At 42.9% G+C, this 11649-nt stretch overlaps 1 protein-coding gene across 2 annotated transcripts in view; it reads right to left on the bottom strand.

The window, feature by feature from the left end:
- The window catches only part of SPATA20 (spermatogenesis associated 20), a 2234575-nt gene that overhangs the window by 1836416 nt on the left and 386510 nt on the right, over positions 1 to 11649 (bottom strand). Inside the window, exon 5 of one of the 2 annotated variants that reach the window (XM_044087351.1) lies at positions 73 to 219. In XM_044087351.1, coding sequence (XP_043943286.1) covers positions 73 to 219 — 147 coding nt within the window. The remainder of the gene's footprint in view (positions 1 to 72; positions 220 to 11649) is intronic. The other variant, XM_044087352.1, reaches the window with a different exon arrangement.

Here is an 11649-nt window from a genome sequence, read left to right as displayed (position 1 = left end):
TGCTGCTAGGTGGTCCCTAAAAAAAGCATTCATTCTCATGGACTTAATCAGTTAAGAAATGCATTAAAATACCTGTTCTGCAATCCTCTTCAGTACTGTTTTGAATCCCAGATGGTAAGTGCCATCTTCCAGTGGGAAATAGGTTCCCCCAACAAAAGGTTTGAGATCTGGGGTTAGCCACACACTCATCGGCCAGCCTCCTCCACTGCTTGTGGCCTGCTAATACAAGAAAAAAAAAAGACAAAAAAAAAATTTAACAGTTACAAAAATACACAATTCAGACCACGAGGAATTGATGTTAGTAAGGTCTTCTGAAAGTACAATTTTGTCCTTCTTTACAGACAGGTCATGTAGTGCAATAAAGTAGACTTATATAACCAACTTACCATAACAGTACATGTCCATCTGTGGTCACAGCTGCAGCTGTAACTTTAGAAAACTCTAATCCAGGCTGATATCCAACTTCTGGACAGATCTTGAGAGCTCAGCACCCCTTCTGTTTGGCTATGCTGTCACTTCACTTCAGCTGCTTTCATGTACTTGGTATAAAAATGTCTGCCCTTGCCATCATGATTCTGTCTTGTATGTCCCCTAAGTTAATGCCAGCCTTGGTAGCAAAATGCTGCTAAGCCAGAGTAATTTTCCCAAAGTTCCAGACCTGATACTCAGAGGCTTCAACTTTCCTGAGGGACCTGACTAACAAGAAAGCATAAATAGTGAGTATACAAAGGGACCATATAAAGGGGAAAAGGAAAGTACAGTTGTGTACACTTACCATAAATGTAGATGTTCGAATGTATTCACTGTTGCTGTCATCACATTTGGGTTATCTGCCTGCAGGTAGCCCTCAGCCGGCCTGAATACCAAAGTCTTGGGATTTCTGCATCGGATGTTGTCGCTTCTTCCACGACGTCAGGTCGTCAGGGGTATAAAACATGCAGCCGACGCCATTACATCAGTTTTTCGTGCCCCAGATGTCAGGTACCCCCACAATAGGAAGCAATTATATGGTATGGTACACCCTATCAAAAAGCAAATACACAAGAAAAAAACAAATATACCAACAAGAAGGAAAGGTAGAGACAAGAGAAGTCAGGGGGCTGGAGGGAGGGTAACCAGGACTGCAACATTGAATACACTCGAACATCTACATTTATGGTAAGTGTACACAACTGTACTATGTTCTTCATGTTTCACTGTTGCAGTCATCACATTTGGGTTGATTCCCAAAGCTAAGGAAGGGAGGAGGAAGTTAAAGAACATTAGAGCCAGCTATTAAGCCCTGCAAGACTGCAGTGGCAAATCCAGCTCTGGATTTAGAAAAGATAGGCATGTGGCAATGCTTGGTACAGAGCTCCAGGAAGCAGCTTCTAGGATGTCCCTGGTAGGGACTCCTCTGAGAAATGCTGCAAAGGTAGATGCAACCCTGGTGGAATGTGATCTTATCCCCTATGGGGTAGGATTTCCATGATGCTTGTAGCAGAAATTAATGCAATGGGCTATCGATTTGGAAATGGTTTGCTTTGAAATGGCCTTCCCCTCTGCCCCTGCAGCAAAGCCAACTAGCAGCTGTTCAGATTTTCTGAGAGGTTTAGTCCTGTCCAAATAGAATCTATGTTGTCTGTGAACATCTAGAGTGCAGTATTCATTCCCCTTTGTTTTGTGGAGTAGGGAAAAAAGTAGGCAAACGAATGGACCGATTTAGGACCATACTAGACACCACCTTGGGCATAAAGGAAGGATTAGTCCTGAGGGAAACCCTGTCCGCATGGAAGATGATGAAGGGTTCCACTGCCATGAGAGCCTGTAATTCAGACACTTTTCTTGCTGAAGTGATGGCTAGAAGGAAGGCTGTTTTCCAAGAAAGGAATTTCAACTCTGCTGTTGCAGTTGGCTCAAAGCAGGGGAAGAGTGAGCTTTTCCAATACAAAGTTAAGGTCCCATGCTGGAGTGGGAGCTCTCCTGGGGGGGGGGGGTCTTACATTTTTGGCCATTCTAAGGAATTGTTTTAGCAAGGGGTGAGAGAAGAGGGGTGGCTCAGTATTATAATGTGCTGAAATGGCAGAGGCATTAATTTTAACTGACAAGAAGGATAGGCCCTTGTGGAGCATTTCTGTTAAGCACTCTAGAATACGAGGTAAGCTGGGCACCATTGTGCCCATCCCCTGAGCCTGGCTCCAGGAACAGTATCTTTTCCACTTTTTCAGCATAGGATTTTCTAGTACTAGGCCTCCTAGCCTCCAGAATGACATCCAGCACCTGCTTATTGAGGGATGCTAGAGGAGAGTTCAAGGAATTAGCCAGGCTGCAAGGTTCAGGGTTTGAAGCTGAGGGTGCAGAATCTGGCCCACCTGCTGGAGCAGCAGGAAAGGGGTCTGAGGCAGGTGCCATGCTTGTAGCAGTGTCATACTGTGCAGGAGGGGGGTACCAGTGCTTGGGTGGCCAGTATGGTGCAATCAGTATTGTTCTTGGCTTGTCCTGTTTGATCTTTAGTAGAACCTTCAAAAGGAGAGGCAGAGGGGGAAAGGCATAAACCAAGAGGCTTTCCCAGGTAAAGGACAGGGCATCCACTTTCCAAGATTGACTCTGGGAAATTCTTGTGCAAAATTTGTTCAATTGGTAGTTCTGAGGGGAGGCAAACAGGTCTACCTCTGGAGTCCCCCATTTGTTCTTCAAGAGGTTCAATATTTTGGGTTCTAGTTTCCATTCGTGTGGGTCCATGAGATTTCTGCTTAAGTCATCTGCCAGTGAATTTAGTTTGCCTGGCAGGAATTATGCTTGTAGGTGTACTTGGTAGCTCAAGGCTGTGTTCCACAAGAGCCATGGCTAGTCTGCAGAGAGGGTACGAGTGGGTTCCCCCCTGCTTGTTTATGTACCACATAACTGTGGTGGCGTCTGCCTTTACCAATTGAGGACTTCTTCTGCTTTGTTGCCAAAAAGGCGGTTTTGGTTTAAGGGAGCATCCAGTAATTTAGCTTTAACATGATCTGGCAAGTTTTGTTCCTTAAACCAAGCATGCCTTCCAAGTACAGATCCAGTGACAGCAGCCCTGCAAGATGCTTCTAAAGCATCAAAACCACATTGCAAAGTATGTTTACCAACTTGTTCTGCAGAATGCATTAAATCTTGCAATTCTTTGTGTTCAGCACAGTCAGGAATCAACATAATTTTCTGTTTAAGTAGTCCCATAATATGCTGCTGCTACTTTAACATATGAAAGTGGCAATTTAAAGCCCTGGATCTATCCAAAGTAGAGACATCTGCAGGGTCCATAGTCGAAGAAGCATCTCGTGGCATACCGGACTCCGAATGGGTCTCAGAGTCCTGCGAATCTGAAGTAGCGGGTATCAGGGGCCGTGAAAGCGCCTCACTGAGTACCGGCGGACTGGAGACTTAGCTTAACAGAAGTGTCGTCAGTTTTGGACCTATTCGGTCTGTCTCTGTCTTTATCCTTACGTTTTTTCGGAAGATCGGTAGTCGGGTGGCTTAACAAAGCCATTTCAGAGTACGAGTATAGAGTACGAAAGTAATTAGCTGCAAAAATAGCCTGAAGATGAATAGTTTGGGCGTTGAGCAAGGCACAAAACCGACAGCGAGAGATGTCCTGGTCTGGGCCTAAACAGGGGATACAGTAAGAATGAAAATCTCTATGAGGTATTTGCTTTCCACAGGCAAGACAATTGTTAACTTTTACTGACATCAGTTAGAGCAAGAAAAGGATCCCCAATGGGGTACTTATCTTTTATTAAGATTTCTGGTCTGAAACTCGAAAACAAAAATTTCAGGAGACGGCCGACCGGCACTTGCGAATTGATTCTGCTTCAGGCACCGCACGGCAAGAAAGACTGATGTAATGGCATCGGCTGCATGTTTTATACCCCTGATGACCTGACGTCATGGAAGAAGCGACAGCATCTGACGCAGAAATCTGAAGACTCTGGTATTCAGGCTGGCTGAGGGCTATCTGCAGGCAGATAACCCAAAAGTGATGACTGCAACTGTAAAACACGAAGAACATCATGGGTATCCATGCTGGCCCAAAGTTCCCAGAAAGAAACTGGGGATAGCAACAGTGGCCATAACCGATTATCTACTATTAAATTAAGTTGGTTATATAAAACTGTACTATGTCCTTTGTGAGTAGATCACAGTTACATTCACATCTTCATGGAAAACTCCAAGGCCGATCTTCAAGTCAGGTAGAGTGATTAGACTGCTTGGTAGAACATTAAGGCAGCATGCTCTTTTAGTATGCAGATAACGCATCTGGCTATCCATTTAGAAACAGGATGCCTGGACACCAAAATTCCTTTTTTGTTGTTTGCTTTCAGCACAGTCTACAAATAGTTGGTCTGTCTTTCTAATATCCTTAGTTCAGTGCAAAGCTCATTTCCTTTTGTTCTGTCGTGCAGGGAAAAAGACTGGTAGCTGGATAGCTTGGTGCATGGTCACTTCAGTAATGACTCAGGAAGGAGGGGAAGGTGTGTAAGGATCATCTTATATTTGTGAAATAAGAAAAAAACATCTTTTCACAATAAGGCCTGCAACTCTGAGACCCGCCTGACTGAGGTGACTGCAAAATTTTTTTTCCAAAACAGAAATTTTGAGGTTGAAATAACCACTGGTTCAAAAGGTGACAAGGTCAACTTTTAGCTTTTCTAACATAAAACTGAGATTCCAGGCTAAAGATAATGCACATACCTGGGTATGAGATGCAGGATGCTCTTCAGAAAGCATTTGCCAGGTGGTGTGCTAGTACACCCGCCTACTTAGGATGTAGACTCCTCATCTGACACCAGACAGGAAATGTATTCCATTTTCTTACATTTGATAGTATTTGGCTTCCTAACCTCCCTCATGTTTTTTTCCACATCATTAGAGTAGAGTTGAAAAAGAAGTAAAGTCTATCCTCCAGGATGCTGGATGCAGTGTGGGCAGGCTGGGGTGTTTAAAAAGACCAAATGCACTGTGTCAGAAGTTTGGCGTTCTCACTTGCTAGCTGTAGAAGCTTTCCCTGGGAGAAACAGTGTTGTCTGGAACAGAAAGGAGCACTTAGCATAATTTCTGACATCTCTTCCATAATCTTTTTAATGACCTTGTGGAGTAAGGTAAACTGGAGAAAAAGCATACAGAGACAGATCCCCTCCAATAAAAGCAGAAGGTGTATACTATCCAAGTTTGTCTGTGAAGTATGCTGCAGCATTACTTTATTGCATAACTTGTGGAGTGGAAAAGCAAAGAAGCCTACCTCTGGGACACTTTAGCAGTTGTAAAAGTCCAAGAATGCTTTTGTGTTCAGCATCTACTCATACGGTTTCAAGAAGGTCCTGCTCATCTGGTCTGCCAAAATGTCCGTGTAGGATATATGAGGCTGTCAGAATCAGCCGGTATTAGATGGCTAATCAGCACTGCTGGTTAAAGAGAGTTCCTGGTTAGTTTACATACCTCATCTCCATAGCATTGTCTGCAATTACCTTCACTGTATCTGGCACTAAGATTGTCCTGGGGAAAAAAAAAAAAGAAAGCTACTATTTTTTTATGTTTATATGCAATTTTCTTTCCTGTAAATTTTAGCTGAAGTGCACCCTAAAGTCTAAGTTATATGTTCCCCAGACTACACCTGATGCATTTGCTGTTGAGATATGCCTGTGAGCTATAAGGAAATAATTATTTTGAGCTGGGGTACAGGATCTGAATTGCCGAGACATATTAAGGCCTTCAGTTTAATTCTGTTGACTGCCAAAAAAAGCAATTACTAGAAAATGGAAATCAAAATCTACACCAACTGTATATGAGCTACTGAATATTACAAAAGATATGAAAGGACTGAAACAGGGATATCAAGAAAAGGGAAGAAAAAAATAGATATCAGTAAAAGGAAATTGCTGAAAAAACATGTATAATAATGTTCAAGAGAAGTTCAAGGTTTAAGGGATTGCAGGAATTCAGCATTTTTTTTTTGTAATGTTGGACTGATGATGGTATCAAAGAAAATATATGTGATGTATATTGTTTTTAAATTAAAAAATGTTAAAATGATTTGTTTTCTTTTCTGGTAATGTAAGTTTTCCTGTCTCTTAAGTGATAATTTAATGAAGGTTTAAAGATATGCCTGTGAGCTGGTTATCTGAAGTGCATCCTCTCACTGCTTTGAAGCTGGCTCTACCACCAGCTTACTTTCCTTTCTATACAAAAAATAAGATGAATTTCATAGGTTCATAGATTCATAGATTAGTACTAGGCTAACTGTGTCCTTGTGGGCCATTTTAAGCCTAGCCAGTTACCCCATGTGAGAATCAAACCCTGGACCTTGTGTTTATAAGGTAAACACCTTAACCTCTATGCCATTTTCCCACCCCTTTCCTAGGAGGTTCCGACTGTTGATCCTAGACGTTTTCCATGTTATTTCCTTACTTGCAGTCCAGTTAGAGGAACCATTAGAATCATCTGTGGCATGCAGTTAGAATCTTCAATGTCTGACTGGCAGTCCACTTTGATGTTTGACAACTTTTTCCAAGAACCTGACACATATGCCACTTTCCCTGGTGAGAGAAAGACTCGGCAAGTACTGGTCCTGGGGAAACCATCTTCTGGATTTTAGCCTTTTCATTATGAAAAGTAAAATGTTCAGATACTCTAGGGTGTAATATTTGGCTCTTTGTATCTTTTTCAGATACTGATCATCCAGGTGGGAACAAATGTGAATACCCTTGGCTCTGCAGTGTGCTTCCACCACGTTGAGGCATCTGGAAAATGTCCTGGGCATACTACACCAAAAGCCAAGGTGGTAAATGGATAATGCAGCCTTCTCATCATCACAGTAAACCTCAGGTAAAGTCTGTATTCTCTGAAAACTGGTACATAAAGGTAGATGTCCTTGAGGTCGACTGTAACCAGAAGTACTTCATAGGATCCTAGGAGGTTACTAGGCTACTGGCCCTGAGGCCCTTATATACCTAGCCATGAGTTTACCCCATGTTTAGACAAGACAGCACCCAATGCCCCTTGTCCAGTAGGGACATGGGTGGAATCCCAGGGATACATTTTCTGTTTCCCATCCAGTTATCCAGGTTGCGCTTAAAAAGGGTTAATGAGATACTTCTGCCTGACATGGAGCGGGAATCTATTCCACAGAAGGGAAGCCTCTGGGACACAAATCTGTCCCGCCAACTTGATGCATCACAGCAGTGCCTGCAGGGTCAGCACTGTAACTAAAAACATTTGATGGGTCACAGTAGTGCCTGCAGGGTCAGCGTTTTAATTTTTAAGCATTTATTTAGTTTTGAAGAGATAAAACGAGTCTCCTGGGGTCATCCTTCCTTGAAGTAGGGCCTTACAAAGCACTCCTTATCTTTTGGTATGGCAAAGTTGTATAAAATCTTACCATAACGATCAATATTTTCTCTTCACTGTTGCAGTATTCATTACGCTAGGGATCCCCTACCAAGGGGGGCCTGATGTCTGGCCAGGATATCAAAGCCTATAGATTACTTTAAGGTATGCTGTACGTCACACTTATGCTCCTCATGTAGCACAGGGCATAAAGGTGACTTCCAGGTGTACCATCCTCAGAACTGACAGCCCCAGTAGGAACACCAGTCCAAAGAAAAAAGAGGTAGTCAGTACATCCAGAAGAGAAATGGACTGGGAAGGAGGGAGGGAGTGAATATTGCAACAATGAAGAGAAGGACAACAATGTTATGGCAAGATTTTACATAACTGTACTATGTCCTTTCATTTCACAGCTGCAGTATTCATTAATCTAGGGAGAGTGTCACAGCTCAGGAAAAAGAGAGGGAAGAGGAAGGACCAGCAGAGCCCTCTAGGAAACCATGAAGGATGGCCTTAACAAAACCAGCTCTAGCTCTGGAAATTCCATCCAACTTGTAGTGCTTGGTAAATCTATACACAGATGTCCAGGTAGCTGCCTCAAGAAAAGAGTTGGTATCTAAATCCTTGAAAAGAGCACCAGAAGAAGTCACAGTTCTAGTAGAATGAGCCTTAACAAAAGGAATGCTCTTACCATGAAAGGAATATCAAAACGAAATGGGTCTATATTAGAACACTGAATGTTCAAAATTTCAGGTGTTCTAATATCAAACCCTATGAATCGAAAATTTAAAACATTGAACATACAAGAACAGTGACTTTTTTCCTAGGGAAAAAATTTGCTGTTCCAAAACACATACACACAACGCAAGCACACCAAACAAACAGCAATCCACACACATACACCTAAACTCTTACACCTAACCCTACACTAAACTAAACATATACCACTAACTATCCGCTTACCTTAACCCAAACCCTAAGGTCTGTCACTATCGCACAGTCACCTCACCCGCGCCCTAACTCTACCCCACCCTAACCCTCAGGTCCACACAATCACACACTTACCTGACCTGCGCCCTAACTCACCTAACCCTCACGTCCACACAATCGCACACTTACCTGAATCCGACCCATAACTTTCCACCACAGCGCTGAAAATACTGAAGCAACAGAAATGGAAAACCGAATTCTTTCCCTAGTAAAAACTTTGGCTTTCTGTTTCTTCGATATTTTCAGCGTTCTTTGAAAACGGGTCGATATTAGAACACTCGAAATTTTGAATGTTCGGTGTTCTAATATAGACCCAAAGAAATAGCTTTAGAGATCAGAGAAGAAATAGTTTGCTTGGACAAGCCAATCCTAAGGACCTAGGATGAAATGAAACAGCTAATCAGATTTCTTAATAGTCTTTGGGCCAGATTCAATAAAGCCTACACTACGTGTACACTGTTCTGAGTGAACAGACAACACAGACAAAACTCACACCTTCTTCCTCCTAATTTTAGTTCCCCTACTGATATTCTTGCAGCTTTAAATATTGACAGGGATTCATATAAGTTACCACAAAGTGTAGACTACATGAACACTTAATGTAATCTTTTGGAGTGACTAGAAAGCAAAACTTTTATTGAAGACACACGTATAAACTTAGTGTGGGCTTTACTGAATCTGGCCCTTAGTCTTGTTCAAATAAAATCTGAGTTGGTCTATGCACACCCAATGTGTGCAGTACCTTCTCACTGGCAGACTGCGGAGAAGGAAAAAAGTTGGCAAATTAATAGACTGATTAAGGGACAACTCATTCACCACCTTGGACATAAAAGAAGGATCAGTACACAAGGACACCATGTCAGTAGCCCAGTAACCACCTATCAGCCTAGAAACCTATAAGGGCTTGAAGCTCAGACACCCATCTGGCAAAAGTAAGGCTAACAAAAGTACAGTCTTCCAGGAGCAATGCTGCAAGGCAGCTGAAGCAGCAGGCTCAAAAGGAGGCTGAGTCAATTTTTCTAAAACAAAATTAAGACCCCAGGGAGGAGAAACGGGCTTCCCGGGAGGCCTAATATGAAGGACACCTTTAAGGAACTGTTTAGCTTCAAATCTAGAAGCTAAAGGAGGAGATAAAGACAGACAAGCAGAGACAGCTGAAAAATGGGCCTTAACAGAAGAATAAGCCAACCCAGCACTGAGCAATTCACACAAATAAGGGAGAACCTAAGGAACATCCACATAAAGTGGCTCTAAGTTACAAGAAAGACACCAGAAAGAAAACCTCTTCCATTTGAATAAGTAGGATTTCCTAGTATTGGGTTTTCTGGCATCTTGCAAAACCATAAGCACATCCTCAGAAATAAGGTGTCTATGTGACATCAAAATCCTATCACCCACAGTGTCAGCTGAAGAGTGGACAAGTGAGGATGAATGAAAGATCCCTTGTCCTGTGTGAGCGGAATCTACCCTGTGAGGTAACTTGTGATGACTGCCCTTGGCTAGATGCAGAAGAAGCGGGAATAAATGCTTACTCTGCCAAAAGGGATTCACCAACAAGATTTTGGGAGCATCCTGAAGAATTCTGAGCAGAGCATTTGCAATGAGGGAAGGGCATAAAAAGCATAAAGAAACATCCCCTTCCAAGAAAACATAGGGCATCCACCTTTCAAACCAGAGGGCCTGGGATGTTGGCACAAAACAGAGGAAGTTCTGTTCACAGGGGAGGCAAAAAGATATATTTAAAAAGTTCCCCACTGGTGGACAAAGTCCAGAAATCCATCCCTATGAAGCATCCATTCATGGATTGAGTTAAGGACCTGCTCAGTGTGTCTGCCACAATGTTTTGACCTGACGGTAAGTAAACTGCCTGAAGTCACTTGATACTGGATGACAATATCCCACACTAGGACTATCAAACAGGCAAAGAAAATAAGATCTTGTTCCCCTCATTTCTTTACATACCACATCACTGTGTTATTGTCTGTAGACACCTTGAGAGATCTTGGGGAGAAGAGAGGAAGACAAGCCTGAACAGCCAGCAGAAGAGCTATCATCTCTTTGACACTGATGTGCTCTTTTTGTTGATGAAGCGACCACACTTCCTGCACATTTAGGATGCCAAAAGCTGCTCACCATCCCACGTCTGAAGCATCTGTGCACAGCTCCTGAAAGGGAAGAGGAGATGAAAAGGGAGCCCTGGATTTAGAGACAACTGCTGAATTCACCACTGAAGTTCCTTCTTGAGAAAAAGTAGAACAGAAACTACAAATTCTAAGGGATGTGCATGTTGAAGCCAAATTGACTTCAGGAATCACAAACTTTCTCATGTGGAGTTTAGCCAGGGGGAGAATAGGGATGGTGGATGCCATGAACTCCAGAGGTATCAGAAATTTACTGACTGTTGCAGAGGCCAGAGGAAGAAGAGTTTGAAAGAAGGAAATGAGTGTTACGGCCTTGCAAGGAGGTACGGGTGGCAGCATAGGGACAGACTGGACCCTGCACCCCAGACAAACATGGTTTTGAGAAGGAGTCAGAAAAGACTTTCTGGAGTTTACTGTAAACCCCAGGCTTTGCAGAAAGGAAATGGCAAAATTATGACTTTGCATAAGATCTCTGTAAAGGATGGCTGAAGCAGGAGGTTGTCCAAGTAAGGAAAGAAGCCTTCAAAAAGCAATCACAGGAGGGAGGACATTTGGTGAATACCCTTGGGACAGCATAAAGCCCAAAGGGCAAAGCAAAGAACTGAAAATGCTAGGAAGCAACAAAAAATGTAAACATTTCCTGAAAAGGGACAAATTCGGATATGGAGATAAGCATCCTTGAAATCCAGAGACATCACATAAACCCGAGGAAGCAAAAGAGGGAATAAAGTCTGAAGGGACAACATTCAAAAGGAGGGCACCTTCAGAAAAGTGTTGAGATGAGAGAGGTCTAAAATTGGTTTCCAAGTACCCTCTTTCCTGGTCACTAGAAACATCCTGGAATAAACCCCCCTCCCCCTTTGAGACACAGACACATCCTAAATAGAGCCCCGAGTCAAAAGATCTCAAAACACCCTGGAAAGGAGGACAGCTGTTCCTGAGGGGGCTGAGGAATAGCCATAAAAGAGGAGGGGATTTTCAGACCATAAAATACCCCTGGAGAATAATGGACAGAACCCAGGAATCCTGAGTAATCTTCAACCAATCAGGAAGACAGAGAGTTGAACAGGAAGAGGAAAGTGGTGGAAACAGTCAGTGAGACAGTACCTGATTTATCAGGAAAAGGAGAGTTCTGAGGCTTAAAAGTCTATGTTGCCCTCACAGGAGGAGCCTGCTTTCCACCCTT

Source organism: Protopterus annectens, chromosome 11.part0, assembly GCF_019279795.1.
Source record: "Protopterus annectens isolate FY-2018-M chromosome 11.part0, PAN1.0, whole genome shotgun sequence".
NCBI classification, from domain to species: domain Eukaryota; kingdom Metazoa; phylum Chordata; order Ceratodontiformes; family Protopteridae; genus Protopterus; species Protopterus annectens.
This window is presented reverse-complemented; position numbering and strand designations above follow the sequence as displayed.